General features: G+C 61.2%; 1 protein-coding gene and 1 long non-coding RNA gene across 6 annotated transcripts in view; one reads left to right on the top strand and one right to left on the bottom strand.

Annotated features, from left to right (window-relative positions):
• Nucleotides 1-18,885, top strand: part of EPHB2 (EPH receptor B2) — a 177,248-nt gene that overhangs the window by 57,816 nt on the left and 100,547 nt on the right. For all 5 annotated transcript variants that reach the window (XM_051857961.3, XM_051857960.3, XM_051857957.3 and 2 more), the window contains exon 3: nt 1,300-1,984. In XM_051857961.3, coding sequence (XP_051713921.1) covers nt 1,300-1,984 — 685 coding nt within the window. The remainder of the gene's footprint in view (nt 1-1,299; nt 1,985-18,885) is intronic.
• Nucleotides 8,028-18,179, bottom strand: LOC149125806 (uncharacterized). The gene is made up of 2 exons (XR_016210214.1): nt 18,010-18,179; nt 8,028-9,739 (listed from the first exon to the last, which is right to left on the bottom strand). It is a non-coding gene; the product is annotated as an uncharacterized LOC149125806 (long non-coding RNA).

Below are 18,885 nucleotides of genomic sequence, written 5' to 3'. Positions count from 1 at the left end.
ACGCGCCTGACCCTCCTTGGGCTGGCGGCCCTCACTCTACACCGCGCCTGCTCGGCTCAGAGAATCCGAGCAGTAGCACACAGCACGGCCACTTTAGGGGACCCCACTCCCATCACCTGCCCCCACGGTCACATTAGGCGGTTGGGGAAATAGAGGCCCCGAGACAGGAAGTGACTTGCCCAAGGCCACACATGTTGTGAGCAGAGCTGGGGTTAGAACCCAGGGCTCCTGGGGCGCAGCTGGGTCCTTGTGTTCTAGGCAGTGCGGGCGAGCACACGGAATGGTCTGGGTTTGCCTGATCTGGGCCTGCGTCCTTGCCTGCTTGCCCTCTACTCCCTCAGCGGCAGAATCGACCAGGCACGAGTGATTGTCAAAGGCGATAGTGTCAGGGCACCCAGCCCCGGGCCCCGTGTGTGTGTGGGGGTGGGGGCGTTCTGCTGTCACCCCCAGGCAAAAGCAGCCCAACAGCATGGGGCCCCCACCCCGGAGGAGGACAGGATGGATGGTACCCCCTGCAAGCTCTCAGTGCCTCTGGGGAGAGTGGACCGGGCAGGCGGGGTACGCCGAGGGACAGGGGAGAGTGGGTGAATATAGGATCCCAGGCAGCCGGAGGGGTGCTGGAGGTGGGCAGAGTGGGAACCAAGGCCCAGCCCCAGGGGTCTCTGAGGAGGTCACGGGGGCCCTGGGCCCTTGTAACATTCCTCCCCGGCCTAGCACTGCGGTGCTGACCTGAAAGCCCAGAGCAGAGCTGCTCCGTGGGGAGGGCGCTGTCTTCCCCAGCATCGGGGGAGTTCAGAGGGGCTGGTGGTGGTGGGGGGACCGACTTTCCCCATCAGACTGGAGTCCCTGAAGCCCAGGGCTGTGTCTCCCTGCTCGCTCAGGGAGCTGCCACAGGACGGAAGTCCGGTCCCCTCACCACGCTGACAGCCCCCGAGCCCAGAGCTGTGCCCCCTTCCATCAGACGGTGCTCCCCACAGGCAGCACCCCCGCTACTGTCCCTTCCGGGTGGGCACTTTTCCTTTATCAGGTTAGCGGACTCCTGACAGTGAGGGCCACGGCTCCCACGCGGACCAGGAGCAACTCCAAGGGCAGGCCATGTGCCTTTCCCACCAGATTGGTGTGTCCCCCTTAGAGGCTGGGAATTCCCCAGGGCCAAGGCCATGTCTCCCCTATCAGACAGCCTGGGAGTTCTCTGATACCTCCGCCATCAGACCAGAGGATTCCAGGAGGAGGCGGAGTCGGGCGTTGGCGGGGGGCGGAGCCGCTTCCTCCCGGACCTGACCAGCATTTCGCCCGCAGTGGGAAGAAGTGAGTGGCTATGACGAGAACATGAACACCATCCGCACCTACCAGGTGTGCAACGTGTTTGAGTCGAGCCAGAACAACTGGCTGCGGACCAAGTTCATCCGGCGCCGCGGCGCCCACCGCATCCACGTGGAGATGAAGTTCTCAGTGCGTGACTGCAGCAGCATCCCCAGCGTGCCCGGCTCCTGCAAGGAGACCTTCAACCTCTACTACTACGAGGCCGACTTCGACTCGGCCACCAAGACCTTCCCCAACTGGATGGAGAACCCGTGGGTGAAGGTGGACACCATTGCCGCCGACGAGAGCTTCTCGCAGGTGGACCTGGGCGGCCGGGTCATGAAAATCAACACGGAGGTGCGGAGCTTCGGACCCGTGTCCCGCGCTGGCTTCTACCTGGCCTTCCAGGACTACGGCGGCTGCATGTCCCTCATCGCCGTGCGCGTCTTCTACCGCAAGTGCCCCCGTGTCATCCAGAACGGCGCCGTCTTCCAGGAGACGCTGTCGGGGGCTGAGAGCACGTCCCTGGTGGCCGCCCGGGGCAGCTGCATCGCCAACGCCGAGGAGGTGGACGTGCCCATCAAGCTGTACTGTAACGGGGACGGCGAGTGGCTGGTGCCCATCGGACGCTGCATGTGCAAGGCGGGCTTCGAGGCCGTGGAGAACGGCACCGTCTGCCGAGGTAAGGGCCACAGTGGGGCGCGTGCCCCAGTGAGCGCGGGACGTCGCTACCGGCTGCAGACGCGGACCTGGCAGCCGAGGGTCCAGGCGGGCTGGGGCCTGGAGCTGACCGTGGGGCCCCTGCGGCCAGGGTGTCCAAGCCCTCTCTTTGTAGGGGCGTGGGGAACACTTCCAGCACATTGATCTATGCACGTGCGTGCACACACACACACGCACACACACAACAGGTGCGACACCAGATGACTGAATCGGTTGGTGTGAGGATACAGCTTTCTCGTTGTCGTTATTTCATGATTATTTATGATGGCAATGGTGAGGTTTTTTAAGGAGACGAGCTAGAATAGATCGCCCTGCTGTGTGAATGACTTAACATGCATGGAGCTTTTACTCCGCGTCCGGAACAGGCCAGGCTGTGCGGAAGTGACCCAACAGGAAGTGTTTTCGCCTCACCCCATGCCACCTGCCCGGCATGGTCCAGGTTGAGGCTCCTCCCTCCAGAAACCCAGGGGCTGGGAGGCTGCTGTGGGCGGGGCAGAGGGGCGGGGAGAGGGTGGCAGGTGAAATTCATACCTGTGGCGGCCCACACAATCCACCTCCACACACGCCAGGGGAGTGGGCGGGTCACGTGGTCACTCCCAATTCAGAGACGGGCGTGTGCATGTTCCTGTGAGCCGGGCTCCAGGGCTGCCACGGGGACTGTGCTGAGCACTTCTGTGAATGAACTCATTTAGCCCTCACAGGAGCCCTTGAGGGAAAGAACTGTTTTACATGGGAAAAAAAAATTGAGGCTCAGAGAATTCCTGCAGAGAGAACGGGGAAGATCTGGCTTCTTACCCAGGCCACAGAGTTCGCGGGAGGGAAAAATAGCACTGGGCCAGGTGACTCTGGCAAAGCCTCGGCAGGGGGTTTGCAAGCATAAGGAGTTTGGAGAGGCACGAGGCGGCGGTGGGAAGGCTGGGAAGGCTCTGACGACACAGACAGAGCTGGGTTCAAGTCACAGCCTTGCTGGGAGAAGCCCTGGGATGCTGGCCAAGGGCAAGGCCCCCCTGCGTAGGGTGACTGTGAGCAGTCGAGAGCGTTATCGGTTCTCAGCACACAGGAAGCGCTTGCTAGACGCCAACTATGCAAAGCCCACCTGTGGCAGGTGCCTGCCGGTGAGCTGGGCTGGAAGGGGTGTAGGGGATTAGGAGCCTCCCGGTGTGCCCCAGGTGTGTCCCAGGGCACCTCCAGTGCCAACCCTATCCCACTGGTTGCAGGGAGTCCATGGAAGTTTAGCCTGGGGATGGTTGCCTCCAGCCCTGTGAGGCTGTGGGAGGATGGGGGAGGGGAGCCTGGAGCTGATGCCTGGCCCCTCCCCCACGGTGCTGGGGTGCTGATGAGCAAGGGGTGTGGCCAGTGAAGCAGACCGCTGTGAAGACTCGCTGGAGGGTGGGGAAAAGGAGGAGCCTGAAGGCACAGGGGATGGTGCGGGGAGGTGAGGGTTCTAGAAAAGAAATGGAGAATCTGGGAGAAAAGGCTGCCCCCTTGGGGAAGGTAACAAATTTGGTTGTAAATCCGTGAATGTGGATGTTCACAGCCTTGAGAAATGGCAGGGGTGGGAGCAGAATGCGCCAATGGAAACCCGTGCTTCATTATTGATCCCTTAGTCACTCATCAAACTATTACCGATTTATGCTGGGCATCAGGTAGCGAGCGGGGTGACAGACCTGTGAATAAACAAAACCCATGACGCATTAGCCTTGTTTGAATAGAAACTGCTCGGGCTGTGGTGGGCCCAGAAAATGACAGAAGACTCCACCGAGGAGGCGGCATTGGCCCTGAGTCTTGGGGGTGCTGGGGGGTGTTGAGTTGGTCCCAGGACTTCTGAGGGGCGGGTCTGCATGAATCAAGATCAGGGGACATGAGTCGACTTGACGTGGCCCTGGCTAGGGGCTTAGGAAGGATCCAGGAAGAACTGTTGCGGGGGGGGGGGCTCTGAGAAGGGGGTGCACTGGGCACCTCCTGCTGCACACGTTACCCCAAAACACGGCCCGCAGTCACTATCGCCGAGATTCTGAGCAACCCAGGGGCGGCTGAGACGGGGCCTCCGGCTCCGAGCCTCCCATGAGGTTGCAGCTGGGGGCTGCAGCGCACCTGCTAGCTCGGCTCGCCCACGCTCCCTTGCGTCCGTCATTCTTGGCAGGCGTCTCGCACGTACAGTGGGCCCAGAGAGTGTCAGAGGCACCCAGGACAGAGCCACAATCCATCACTTCGGCTGCATGTCCTCCCTTACAAAGCAAGATGGCAAATTCAGCCCCTACTCCGAGGAAAGCCATGACCCAGGTGTGAGCCGCTGGGGCCATCTTGGAGGTCACCTGTCATGGGCAGCATCTCGGCCTCAGGGAGTGCGGGTGCCAGGTGCTGCGGGAGCAGCAGGTGCCCATGCAGCTCCGTCCCACGGCCCTCTCCTCCTCTGGCCCCGGGGGTGAATGGGGACCAGACGGGAAGTGATTAATGAGCTCCAGGAGCCCAGAAGGGCTCCAGCTGCTGCTGTGGCCTATGCGGCAGCCACCCAGATGTGGGGCTGCCCCAGCCCGAGTGCCTGACAGCCCAGGCCGTGGGGGAGCAGTGGCTGCAGCTCACGCCAGAGTGGCGGCTGAGCGCTTTCTCGTCGTCCAGCTCCGGGATTCTCAGCCTTCGCCGTGGGTCAGAATCACCCAGCAGGACAGTGAAAAGTCCGGCTCGTGGGTCTGGCTCGAACCTCTTCCCCAGGCCTAGTGGTGCGGCCCGGGAGGGGCCCCAGAGCCAGCACTTGCCACCGACAGGCCATCCACTCAAACACAGGGAGTGACGGCACACCCTCAGCTGGGCAAGGGAGTGCCCACGAGCCCATCCCCTGCCCCACCATTAGCATAGTCTCTAGGAGGCTATAGTTTAAAGGGTCCATTGAACACTGAAACACAGTTGGATGGGGGAAAGGTCCTTGCTTTGCTAAGATAAATTAGAGCACTAAGGCTGGAGCCAGAAGGCAGGTGGGGAGTGGCCACCATCCCAGGTGGGCAGTTGAGACTAAGAGGGGGCCGGTCCTCCATTCAGTGAGTGGCAGACAAGACTAGGGGCAACGCCAATTTCCTCTGGTGCCCACTGTGTGCAGGGCACAGTGGGAGAGGGGGGCAGTCTGGAGACACTGATAATTGAGTGCTTTTTGTATGCCATTTGGCTCTCTGTTTTTTTAAAAAAGACTATTTATTTGAAAGGCAGAGCTACAGAGAGAGAGAGAGATAGGGAAAGACAGAGAGAAATCTTCTATCCACTGTTTTACTCCCCTACAAGGCTGCAACAGCCAGGGCTGGACCAGGCTGAAGCCAGGAGCTTCTTCCTGGTCTCTCATGTGGGTGGCACTTGGGCCATCTTCCACTGCTTTCCCAGGTGCATTAGCAGGGAGCTGGGTTGGAAGTGGAGCAGCCAGGACTCGAACTGATGCCCACATGGGATTCCGGCGCTGCAGGCAGTGGCTTAACCCACTGCATCACAACACCAGCCCCCATTTAGCTCTCTGATAAGCAAGTATTGAGCACCTATGCCATTTAGCTAATAAGCACATATTGAGTACAGTTACGGGGAAAACTGCAATGAAGATGACCTTGGTTCCTGTTTCACGTAGATGAGGAATTTCCACGCAGACAAGGCAGTGAGCAAAGCAAGCTTTGCTGAAGTCAGAAACCTCCTGCCTGGGCCGGCAGGAAGACCTCAGAAGCTGGTGGGAGTGGCGTCTTTTAAGCACAATTCCAGGACGGATCCAAGGGTGGGGGAAAACCCATCAGAAGGCCAGAATCCTATTTTGCCTGCTCAGGATAAAACAAAAAAACCTTCCACAGGCTGGGTTGGGTAACTTCTTTCTATTCTCAAGGCAAAACTAGGAACTCAGGAGGGTGGGATCAGCACTTTTGTCTTGCTAAAGGCAGCTTCTGGGGGGAAAAGCACGCATTTTGTACACCTTTTCTCCTTCCAACAGGGACCCGGCCTATCAGCCCCTGTAACTCGCTGTAGTGCCACTGTGTACCGTCAGCTCTCCCGCAGGCCTGGGAGCCTGGCACACGCTGGGTGCTGGGGATGGCAGAAGTGAGCAACACAAACACATCTGTTGCCCTCCTGGAGTTTTTAGTCGTGGTGAACGGATGGGAGGAAAGAAACTCAGTACGGACTGTGATGGGTAAAAGGGGAGAAAATAATAAAAATCAGGGAAGTGCTCAAAGGTGCCAACTGAGCTGAGCGGGCTGCCCCGGGGGGCCAAGGGCATGTTCCCAGGCCAAGGGGCCCCGAGAGAGCCGAAGACTCAGAGTTTGGCCTCAAGTGGCTCTGGGCTGGGCCAGGGACGCACACGCTGGGGACAAGGCAGAGCATGGTCCTGCTGGATGAGGGCCGTCCAGGCTCGCAGAGAACACAGTGGAGAAGGCATCTCCTCTGACCCGGTCCCTGATGGCTTTCTCCGCGCCTGCCTGGGGCCCTCCCGGCCTGGAGGCTTTAGGTGGAACGAGGCCCTCAACAACACGGGGAGGACTTGGTGGTGGGGGAGGGTGGGAGGAGGCGGGAACTGTGTGGACCAGGCCTGAGGTGTGACAGCACGGGACACTTGGGCAGATGGCAGGGGCTCTGCTGGGTGAAGAGGGTAGGGCCCTGCTCTCACTGTTTGCCTGGTGCCTGATGCCAGCCTGCAGTGGCCACACGGCTGCCACTGGCCTTCTCCTGGTCCCTCCCGTCCCCAACCCCACCCTCAGGATCACAGATTCTGCTGGGGCTCCCAGCAGCAGATACGCTGGAGGGGGCTATGGGTGCCCTGGGGCCCTGAGTGGGTGTCTCTGGCTCCTCCCGGCCCCTCCCAGGTTAGACTGTAAGTGTGGCCCGCCTCCACTTCGCCAAGCGGGTCTGCCTGTGTCCCCATTTCCCTTGGTCTCTCGGGGCTCAGCCTCAGAAGGAGCCTGCCCGCCCTTGGGGGCCCTGCCTGCCTCTCTCTGTGGCTATAATTCGTCTAGAAGCAGCTCCGTGGGCAGTGTGATGGCTGCGATGCTATCCGGGCGGAACGGGAGTTTTAATATTTAGCTTGGATGGGGAGAGGGGCCGCACGCCAGCTCGGGGCGGCTGCACACGTGTACGCTCGCCGGCTCCGGCTCGCTCCTCCCTGCTCCCAGCTGCCGGCCTGCTCCTCTAGCCAGCCTTGTCCTCTTCTCCACCTGCCCCACCCTGCCTTGCGGCCCCTGGCCCTGCTCTCTCCTCCACCATGGCCTCTCCTTGACCTTGGCTTCAGAGACTTGGCTTCTCCTAAGCTGTGTGACCTTAGGCAAGCACTTGACCTTCCCACAACCTCTGTCCAGAGTAACTGAGAAAGGTGTTAGGAAAAAAAAGAATTGGGAGTTTTATGGGACACTGCCTTTGCCTGTGAATGCCCCCCCATGTGGCTTTTTTAAAGGTTTGTTTGTTTAATTATTTTGAAAGAGTTACAGAGTGACAGAGAGACAGAGAGATCTTCCATTCACTGGTTCACTCCTCAGATGGCCACAATTGCCAGGGCTGGGCCAGGCCAAAGCCAGGAGCCAGGAGCTTCATCTGGGTCTCCCACATGAGTGCAGGGGCCCAGGTACTTGCTGCTTTCCCAGGCCATTAGCAGAGATCTGAATCGGAAGTGGAGCAGCCGGGACTCAAACCTGCGTCCCCATGGAATATGGGTGTCACAGGCCGCAGCTGCACCTGGTACGCTACAATGTTGGCCCTGCCCCCGTGAGCTTTTTAAATTTCAAAATAACTTCTTATCACAGAAGCAATGTAGGTTGTTTGCAGAATCTTTGGAAATGACTGATAAGTAAAAAGGAGAAAATTAAAGTCACCCACTGAGAGCCGCTGGGAGTGGACCGGGAGGCCTCTTCCAATGTACCGATGAATATTTATACCTATTGATTTTTTTTTTATGCTGAAGATACGTGAGGACCCCCCCCCCCATTGTCCTGGGCTGTGTTGGAGCTGCAGCCTTACTGGCGAGGCTCTTAGCACCCTGGGGGAAATGCCCCCTCTTTTTCTTTTTAGTTTATTATTTTCTTAAAGATTTATTTTATTTATTTGAAAGAATTACAGAGAGAGAGGGAGACAGAGAGAACGAGGTCTTCCATCTGCTGGTTCACTCCCCAAATGGCTGCAATGGCCAGTGCTGGGCCAGGCCGAAGCCAGGAGCCAGGGGCTTCCTCCTGGTCTCCCATACGGGTGCAGGGGCCCAAGGACTTGAACCATCCTCCGCTGCTTTCCCAGGCACATTAGCAGGAAGCTGGATCAGAAGTGGAGCAGCCAGGACTCGAACCAGCGCCCATACGGGATGCGGGCACTGTAGGCAGTGGGCGGCTTTACCCGTTACGCCACAGCGCTGGTCCCAAATGCCCACTCCACTTGCCATCCCTCTGCGGATCCGTGGGGAGGCTCCCTGCTGCGTGTCACGCTGGGGTGAGCGCCCTTGCTCCTGTTTCCCGGCTGCTCACTGTGCTGCTGCTGTTTGTGGAGGCTGCACTTCCAGGCCACGAGCTGTGGGGTCCACCGAGAGACTCTTTTTCTGGGGCTCTGGTTTCACGTCGCCAGATCACCCCCAGGAAGGCTGGGCTGCGCCGGCCTCCTAGCCGCAGCCCGTGAGAGCGCCTGATGTCCCGCGTGCTCGCCAGCTGGGGATATGACGCCCGCGGCTCAGTTTTCTGCTTCACTCCCAGAATCCCATGCTTCCCCAGCCCAGGGAGGGAAGGGGCCAGAGGCCAGAGGTCCTCTCTGGGCCCTCAGGGTTGGATGCTGGGCCACCCTCGAGGTGGTCTCCTCCCCACAGAGGCCGCACCAGGGGCCCAGATGTGTCTGGGGAAGCGTGCGGGGGTGGGGTGCGCTCAGGCCCGGGATGAGGAAAAGGAGAGAGGCGGCCAGCTGGCAGGGCCTGTGCCGCTGGGGAAGGGCGTGAGGTTGGAATGCTAAGTGGGAGGGAGGCCCAGACCACCCCCCCCCAAAAAAAAAGTTCAGTTTCTCTTCAAGGGCTGGGCGGAGACTCGCTGGGGAGGCAGCGGCTGCTGCGGGGGCCCTGCACACCCCCAGATGGAGGCCGGGCTTGGACCACACGGGCCAGCCCTCTGGGGTGGGGACTCCGGCCAGCACGCTCACACTGCGTCTGTGCTCTTGAACACTGGACGAGAGTCACAGCTCCTGCACCGCTCCTTTCCTGTGCACCCATTGGTCTGTCCGTCCATCCATCGTGCGACGTGCGCTGGGCGCCACATCCGATCTCTCTGCTCCCTGGAGGGTTCTGCGATGTCTTCGGAGATGCCCAGAGGGCGCCCACACTGAGTGCGGCCGTGTGCCAGGCAGTGGGGCCCTCTGAAAGCTCAGTCGTGCCCCCAGAGGCTCGCCTTAAGGACCACCCAGTCTAGAGACATTGCCAGGGGTGTCTGTGGACAAGGAGAGGGGACAGGGGACAGCAGAGTGGGCAGAGGGGCCCGGACGAGCTGACAGAGGCTCCTCCCCATCTCCCCCCTCCTGGGGAGCGTCCTCCAGGACAGCAGGGGTCAGGGAGGGCTCTGGAAGAGGGGTCACTTCGGTGGAAGTGGGAAGTAGCAAGGCGAGGAGGAGGAGGTGCAAAGGCCCAGAGGCCGCCAGAGTGGGGTCACTTCAGTTCTCGCTCCTCTCCTCTTGGCTGACTGGGAGGATCCGAGTCTCCAGGGGATGAGATGATTTCTTGCTCCCTGGTCTTCATGTTCCTGGCAGTCTAAGCAGGAAATATTGGACAGTTTAGGCTCTGGATCCTCATAATAGCACTTGGATTTTTCACTTAAATAACACTCCCCAAGTACCTCCTGTGCACTAGGCCCTGGGCCATGTATGGAGGCTGCTGAGGGGACAAAGGCCCTTCCTGCCCTCCTGCCACGTCCAGTCTAGGATGCAGGGACAGCTCCATTCATAACTAGGCCTGGGGGTGCTTAGCAGGGAGTGGGGGAGAGCTGGGGAGGCTTCCTGGAGGAGGATCCATTTTCCCAGAATGGGAGGAACCGAGGGCAGAAAAGGAAAATAGTCCAGGAAAAAAGATGATTGGCAGTGACATTGATCTCTTCTTTCCCGTTGACATCCAGACTAGGTGCGGCCGGCCAGGGAACAGCTAAGGGGTGGGGGGAGATGGGTGGGAGGGGCTTCCAGGGGTTCACTTCCATCCCTATCAAAAACCAAGGGTGGCCAACTCTAACGGGAGTCCTGAGAGGCCCCGGGCCCACCCACGTGCTTCCCGTCTCTCATGGAGTATGCACTGGATGCTGACTCCATTCTGCAGATGGTGAGACTAAGGCCAAGGGAGCTGGCTGCCCAAGGCCACAGGGCCGCCAAGTAGCAGAGCCGGCGTCGGACCCTGCCCACCTTGCTGGGACGGTTTGCTAAGCTGGAGTGAGCCAGTGCCAGGATGCACCCGCCTTCCGTGCCTGGGGCCCGTGCCCTGTCCACCTGACCTCGGAGCCCACCCCAGCAGGGCGCGATGGGGAGAGCCTCCATTCCTTACCTGAGCAATGGGTATAGTAAGCCCCACCTCCACCTCTGGCCCCTGAGGAGCCCCTGAGCTGGTGGAAGGCAGGACTTTGCAGAGAGCTGGGGGAGGGGCTCCTGCTGGGGGCCGAGGGGCTCTTCCCTAGCCGGGGGGTGGGGGCTTCTCCAGGAGGAGGGAGGCTGGGCCTTGAACAGAGCTGTTTTCCCACCGAGAGATGTGGGGCAGGGTGGAGGGCAGGCCCAGGGCAAGGCTGGGAGTAGGGAAGCCCCCAGGGCCGCCTCCTCTTATGCTGGGGGCACCCAAGCCTCTGAGGCAGAGCCCCCATACCCGGCCAGGGAGGAAAGTCCCCGGCTGCCCCTTCCTGCCAGTCACCTGCTGGAATACCGCGGGGGTGTGGAGGCTCGGCCAGCGTCACACCCGTCAGTGCCTGTGTTTTAAGATTTATCTACTTATTTGATTTTTTAAAAGAGACGTATTTATTCAAAGGGTAGAGTATCAGAGAGAGAAAGAGATCTTCCACCCACTCCCCAAATGGCTGCAGTAGCCAGGGCTGGGCCAGTCAGAAACCAGGAGCCAGGAACTCCATCTGGGTCTCCCATGTGGGTGCAGGGGCCCAAGCACTTGGGCCATCTTCTACTGCTTTCCCAGGCGCATTAGCAGGGAGCTGGATCAGAAGTGGAGCAGCCGGGACTCGAACCAGCACCCGTGTTAGCACTGCAGGTGGCGGATTAACCCGCTGTACCATAGCACCAGCCCCTACTTTTTATTTTTTTTAAACACTTACTTACTTATTTGAAAGGCAGAGTAACAGGGGGTGGAGGTGGAGCAGAGAGATCTTCCAGCCACTGGGTCACTCCCCAAATGGCCTCAACGGCGGGGCTGGGCCAGGCCAGAGCCAGCAGCCTGGAACCCTGTCTGGCTGTCCCCTATGGGCAGCAGAGCCACATCTGCTGTGGCCTTTCTGTGCACACTGACGGGGAGCTGGGACAGAGCAGAGCGATCAGAGCTCCAAGGGGCATCCTAACATGCCCCAGCCACGGCTGCACCCCTGCACCCCCACACCAGCCCCTGCCCCCCCCCCGCTTCCATTCCTTCTGCAGTGTCCCCTGCCCCTCGGTCGCCCCACAGGGTCACCCCTACCTCACAGAAGAGGAAACTGAGGCTCAGAGAGGGAACGTAGCTACAGAGTGGGAGGACTTGAACCCAAGCCCTCGGGCCCAGGAGCCCCTGCTGCCCCCTGAGCTGAAAGCCCCAGGTGGACAGTGCTGGTCCTGGCTGCCTCCCCGGGGACCCGGAACAGCTGGGAAGAACCCTCCCTCTGGCTGCTGCCTTTTCATCTGCCGCCGGGCCTCGAGATCTGGGGACAGCGGCCCGTTTATTGAGGAAGTTTGTGCATTTAACAGTTTAAGCCTTTCTAAGCCTGTGGTACAACAGGATTTGGGAGCCGTTAACAATCCTGTGTGGTTAAGAGATTTTCATTGCTCCGCTCTGCGGCAGCTGGCTCCGCTCCCACCGGCTCGCTCTGGCCCCCGCCCACCACCAGGGCCGCCCCTCCCACGGGCCCTTTGTCCTGCACCCGCTCCCCCACCTCAGGCCTCCAGGTAACAACTTCGACCTCACTGCTGAGCCGAGGCCCAGAGAGGGACAGGGAGTAGCCCAAGGCCACACAGCAGGTGCTAGGCTTCCGCTGAGGTTCCTGTCCCTTCTCTCCTACTCCCTCTCTGGGGAGGGGTTCATGCATTGTTCATTCCTTACTGGCAGAATGTACAGAGCCCCTGGAAAACCCAAACCCAAATTGGAGTGGGGGCAGGGAGGGAGGAGTGCCCGGCCCAGGTGTGCTCACCGGGTCAGATGCAGAGCCGGATTCAGAACCCAGGCCATCTTGGGCTGATCTGGTTTCCTCCCAAGCTCAGGGGGAAATGCTGTTGGCAATTATAATGTCTCACACATGCGCATTTGCTCGCTCTGCTTTGTTCCAGAAGACCCTGGAGGCTGCTTTTGTGCAGCGTCTGGTCTCGCCCCGTGAGACGCTTTGATATGAGTGACGCCCACGTGAGGGAAACAGGCAAAGGTTACGGTCACTGCTGCAGCGACAGGGACACTGAAGCCAGGAGCAGGGTTCGCTTCACCTGCAGCCTGGCCCCACGGCCCCTCCCAGGCTGCGGCCTGCTGGAGCCCTGGTCTCTGAGATGGCCAGCCTGAGCCCCCCACCCCCACCCTGAGACCCCACGGGAGCCCCACTGGTGTCTGTCCCACTCGGGACAGAGGAGGTGGCTGCCCAGGTCCTCACTGCCCTGACAGCCTGAACACCAGGGGAAGCCACCCCGAGGGCTAGCTGGGCCTTGGGCCTCCTGCCCTGGCCGGGCTCCTGGGCTCCCTGCCCTTGGCCAGGCCTTGCCGGTCTGCCTGGGGAGCCCCGGGTGGGCTGGGGGATGTCGCTGTGTCCGCCACAGGGATTTGGGCTCTGGTCAGGGCAACGCGTCCCACCAGCTGAGCCACAGGCCAGGAGAGGGCTGTAGCTGCACCTGCAGCGCCCCGCCCCCGCTTTCCCTCTGGTCCTCTCTGTCCCCTCACACCCACCCGGAGGAAGGGGCTGAAGTGACTGTTGTACAAACCGAAGCCCGAACACAAGAGATGCGGTGCCTTGTCCCTGGCCCTCCCACCGGGCCTCATGGTACAGAACAGAAGTCGAGCCCAGGGAGGAAACGGACATGAATTGAGCTTTGGCACGCGCCAGACCCTGTGCCTTGGGTGTGGCGTGACCTGTTCTGCTGAGTCCTCAGAGCCCGCAGAAGCTGGGTAAAACTACAGAGGAGCACATGGAACTCAGAGAGGTGAAGCAGCCAGCCGAGGGTCACACAGCGAGGGGCAGAGGAGCCAGAAACCTGTACTCGCCCTACGGGAATATTTGGGATTTTTGTTTGTTGTACTTACTGATGGATTGATTGATTGGAAAGGCAGAGAGACAGATGGAGAAAGATCTTCTATCTGCTGGTTCACTCCCCAAATGCCCACAACAGGCACAGCTGGGCCAGGGCATAGCCAGGAGCTGAAACTGAGTCTGGGTCTCCCACGTGGGTGGCAGGGGCCCACGTGCTTGAGCCATGAGCTGCTGCCCCCCCAGGGTGCACATGGGCAGGGTCAGAGGCACGGGAGCAGGTGGCCCCAGTGGTGATTTTAACTCCGTGGCCCAAGCCCACCCCTCGGGAATACTTGCAGAGTTAGCGCGCCTTTCCCACAATTGTTCTCTCATTTGATTCTCTGCAACCCTAGGCGGTAACAGGGGTATTATCCCCACTGTTCAGATGAGAAGGCTGAGGTTCAGCAAGATGAGGTGACCGGCCCAAGGCCCAAGGCTCGCTGCTGGGAACGGTGGGAGCTGGACTGGGGTGAGGCCACGCGTGGGTTGGATTCTGAAACCCGGGCTCTGCCCTCGGGGCTCCGCTCCCGCCCCAGCCCCCTGCAGACCCATTCACATCAGGCCCCTGCCACCTGATCCCACCAGAGCAGCCCCTCATCACGGCCACGGTGAGGTCCACGTTGCCGGGGGCCAGTTCGTGGGCTGCGACTGACCACACTCGCTGCTGGCTCCCTCCCTGGGAGCTTGGAGTCTGGATCCCGCTCGTCTCCCACCTCCCCGTCTCCCCATCCGGCAGGGCCGCCGGGCCCGGTCCTTGGCCACCCCCTCTCCCCTCCCTGGCTGGCTCCGTCCAGGCCCGTGGCTTCAGATGTCTTCCCTGGGCTTCTCTCCAGCCCAGCCCTCACCCTTGGCCCTTGACTCACCAGCCCACCTGCCCCTCCCCCTGTTTGTTCCCCACCTGCCGGGAACCCCTGGGGCTGCCCACAGCAGAAGCCAAGGTCCCAGCAGTGGCCACAGGCCCTGCATGCCCCCCCCCCGCGCCTATGGCTTCTGCCCAGAGCTGGTGGCCTTGCCTCAGACTTCCACAGGCTGGCGGGCCCTCGCCGGGTTTCTCCTGTTGCTCCTTCCAGGAGGCCCCCGGCACCCCTGCATTGGCGCATGCTCCCAGGGGCACCAGACGGCCCTGCATCACCAGGGCGCTCCTCTGCCGCCCACCTCCCAGCACGATGCAGGTGCCACGAGGGCAGGCGCGTGCTGTGTTTACCGCTGCCATCTCCCATTGCCAGGCTGCACTGTCAGCACTGTGGCAGAGTCCCGCCCCGCCCCCTGCCAGGCACAGCCACCTGGCCCCTCTGTGAGTGCCCAGGCTGACAGAGACCCTGGGGGAGGCTGGGCCTTGCTACCACCTCCGGAGGGCTCCCAGGGGACCGGCACGGCTGGGCTGCCCCTCAAGTCTGTGGTTGGAACGGATGCTTCTAGGCACGGCTGGAGGGTGCTGGTGTTTGGTGCTCGGGGGTTCCTATCAGATCGCAAATCTGGGTGGGCGTTTGGTGCAGTGGTTAAGCTGCCACTTGGGACATCACATCCCGTATCCGAGTGCCTGGCTGGAGTCCCCGCTCCTCCGCTTTCAACCCAGCTTCCACTGGTGTGCACCCGGGAGGCAGTGGGGGGTAGCTCAGGTGCCTGGGAGACCCAGATGGACTGAGTTCCTGGCTCCTGGCTTCAGCCTGCACCAGGCTTGACTGATACAGGTATCTGGGGCGTGAACCCGTGGATGGAAGATCTGTCTGGCTCTCTGCCTTCAAACTAAAAGCAAATAAGTTAAAACAACAACACCTTGACAAGGTCGCAATCCTGGTGGAGCTGGCGACGTCAGAGGGTCTCCTTTCAGTCTTGCTCGGGTTTTGACCTGAACAGCTGTCGGTTCAGCCTCACTGCCCGCTGCCCAGGCCCGACGGGTGCAGACCCTGCTGCCTGGTGCTGGACCAGCTCTGCAGGAGGCCGTCTCCCTGCCCAGGAGCTCTGGGAGCCACTGCGCTGGGGTCTCTGCAGGCATGCAGGAGAGAGGGGAGCTCCCCACCCTGCCATTGCATCCCCGCAGCCAGCCCTGGTCAGGTCCTCTCCCTGAGCCTCAGTGTCCCTGCGGCTGGAGGGCCCAGCCATCCTGGGGGTTCAGGGAGAAGGTGGGGAGGGGCCGTCCAGCTCTAGGAAGGAATGAGCCAGCCCAGTGCCCGGCAGAGTCCCTGGAGGGCAGGGCAGTGTGGACATGACTAAGGAGGGGGCGGGGAGTGGTGATGGATGACCAGTTGCCAGCAGGCCTGGAAACAGCAGGTGCTTAATGTGTGCTTCTGGAATGGCTTTTTTTTTTTTTTTTTGAAGATTGTATTTATTTATTTGAGAGGCAGAGGTACAGACAGAGACAGGGAGAGACAGGTCTTCCATCCGCTAGTTCACCCTCTGATTCTCGTGCCTGGTCCTGATGGTGCCCAAAGAGGGGCCATGCAGGCAGCTGTCACTGTCCCACCTGAGCCACACTGTGAGCAGGAAGGCCACCTGGGTCCCAGCACTGGCTCTGACACTACCCATGTGGCCCTAGCCAGGTGACTCACCTCCATGGCCTTGATTTCCTCATCTACAAAATGGGTACAATAGTAAGTGGAGAATCAAGGAGACAATGAGAGGCACATCTGGCCCAGCAGCTGGCACGCAGCGTGTGGGCTGTCCAAGTTCTAAATGCCCAGGGCCGTTCCCGTCCACTTTTTGTGGATGAAGAAACGGGGTGCAGAGAGAGTGGCCACACAGCAAGTAAGTGGCTGCCGCTGCACACCAGTTATTTGACGGGACATGAGGTATGGCCTGGGTGAGGCGTGGGGGCCACGCGGGCCTGTTTTTGTCCCTTTGCAGACCTGACCTGGTACCTGTCAGCATTGCACTGGCTCCTGCTAGAAAACCCACCTCCTGTTTCCTCCCTGAAAGCCACGGCGATCGGATGAGCAACATTTTAACTGGCTAAGAGCAACATTTTAACCAGCTAAGAGCTCCGGCTGGCCTGCCTGCACTGCCTGGGCAGGCCCAGTAGCTTTGGGAGCCCCTCACCCGTATCCCTGGCAACCGAGGCCCTGCACCGCCCTCCCCCACACCCTGCTGTCAGGGCCGTCTGTCTGTGGAGCTCCCCAGAGACCCAGGAGGGATGTGCATGTGAGTGGTCGGGCAGCGTGGAGCGTCCATGTGCGCCGGGCCTGCTGGGGGCGTGTGCGCCTGTCATGCACACACGTGCCCACTGATTCACATGCACTGGCCCGAGAGCAGGTATGCACGTTGCAGGGATGCGCCCTGACAGGCGCTCGCTGTGCAGGTCACCCTGGAGCCCTCCAGGAGTCGTCACCACGCTGTTGGCGCGCTCCCGTGTGCTCCTGCCTGGCTGGTCCCAGCACACCTGTGTGTGCTGCGTCGTCAGACAGGTGCCTGGCTAGGCAGGTGTGTGCTGTGCCAAACAAGCGTGTGCGCGCACCGGTGGGCAGGGGGGTCCCGGTCACCACAGCGTGAGCACACTCGCTGGGCCGTGGGGCTGTGGGTTCATGTGGGCGCACAGCCACGGGGAGATCAGCCCGAGTGTATGGCTACAATGTATCAAGGCAGATGCACTTGAAACTAAGCATTTGTGCGTGTGTGCATGCATGCTGAATCAACACACACACACACACACACACTTTCTGGGGGCCAGGATGTCAGGGCCATTGATTTTCTGTCTCAGAAATTCCCTTTGAGGTCCTCTTCATGTCTCTTTTATGAACCAAAGTCAGCAGATCCAACATTCTTACAGCAAATAGGGCCGTTTTGCGGCTCCACTCCATCCCCGGTGCACCCCTCCCCTGCTGCGCACGGGCTCACCCACAGCCACCCAGACCTGGGAGCCCGGGATGCAGGGGGAGCGCAGGCTGGGGGCCGGCTCTCTGCCCAGGCTCTGCTGTGTCCCGGCTGCCTGGCCTGGGCCATCTCCCGCCACTCGCTGAATCTCAGGTTCTTCATCTGCAGACAGGCACAGGGCGGCCCTGAGATGTGCCGGGGAAAGCCCAGCCCGGGCTGGGGGTTGATTGCCGTGCCCCTCTCGCCTGTCCGCCCAGTGACACCCAGGGAGCACTTCCGCCTTCTTCCGAGAGAGGCTGCTTGGCGTCTCTCTGATGGACAGGCTGCCAGAGCAGCTCTGGAAAGAGGCGCCCATGAGCTGCCCCAAACCATGGGCACTTGGCTGAGGGCCCTGCCTTTCCCCCCAGCCGCCGCCCTATGTGGCAGCTGCTGCTGCCCCCATTCCACAGAGGAAGAGGCCGAGGCCCAGGGAGCCGCAAGGACTTGCATAGGGAGCAGGTGCAGGCTGGGGTTGGAACCCTTCCCCCAACATTCCAAGCAAGCTCCCTAGAGCACGTGCCAGTTACAGGCCGGGCCTTGAAGGGTGCCCAGACCGCGGGCACCGGGGAAGCAGGGGTGCAGGGGTGGGAACCAGAGAGGCCTGGGGGGGGGGGCCCTCCTGCCCCTTCCGCCGCGCCCTGGCAGGTCCCCGCCCGCGCCTCCCCTGCGCGCGCCAATGCCTCCCTTTATCTCACAGACGCCCCTTCCCTTTGATCCCCCTCGCTCCCGCGTTTCTGCTGACCTCTGCGTGTTGGGAATCCAATGAGAGGCGTGGGCGCCGAGAGTGACAGGCGCGCCGAATCCCGCCTCGGCCGCGGCGAGCACGCTCGGCCGCCTGCGCGGCGCGGGGCCTGCTTGTCATGCTGCGCCCTGCGCAGGGCTTTGTGCGGATTAGCTGCGGGGGGCGGGGCGCGCCGCAGATGGGACCGGAGGGGCGCTGGTGAATGTCACGCCCCAGCGGAGAGCGGGCGGGAGAGACGGACGGGCGGGCCTTGGGGAGGAGTGGGCAGCCCTGGCTGGTGGGGGTGTTTGGGGAAAATGGTGTGCACTGGGGTTATCAGGTCCCCACTTGAGGCTTGGAGGGCGGCGCTGGCAGCACACTGCGGCGTGGGGGAGCTGGGACCGGGACCTCCCCGTAGGAGGGGCTTTGCCCTCTGATTGCAGGCCTGGGGAATTGTTTTAAAATCTTCATTTGCAAAACGCTTTACCTATGATGGGGCCAGGGTGGCCATTGAGAAATGGGCTAAAGAACTTTCGACCACCAGCCCCCCAGGCATGGCCTAACAGCCCTTCCCTGCCCACCCCCTGAGTTACCCTCCTGCTGTGTGGATGAGGAAGCCGAGGTGTGGAGGGGAGAGAGGTGCGGCTTTACATGGCAGAGCTGGGATCTCATCTCTCACAGTCACCTGTCACTCTGACCTGGCCTCCAGGGAGAGGGAGGGCCGCACCAGGGGGAATACAGTCTAGGCCTCAGTGCTTAGACCAGCCAGTGCCCTGGCCCCTTTGGGAATGACCCCACGGTGTGCCGGGCCCCAAGGGGCTGTGACATGGCGTCTGCCTGCAGGAGCTCACAGTGGAGAGAGGCAAGGGGGCTACCATGTCCAGAGGGCCGAGTGTG

Source organism: Oryctolagus cuniculus, chromosome 7 (genome assembly GCF_051225735.1).
Source record: "Oryctolagus cuniculus isolate XC-2025 breed Fujian yellow rabbit chromosome 7, ASM5122573v1, whole genome shotgun sequence".
NCBI lineage: Eukaryota > Metazoa > Chordata > Mammalia > Lagomorpha > Leporidae > Oryctolagus > Oryctolagus cuniculus.
The sequence above is the reverse complement of the archived record's forward strand: the minus strand, read 5'-3'. Positions and strand labels throughout refer to the sequence as shown.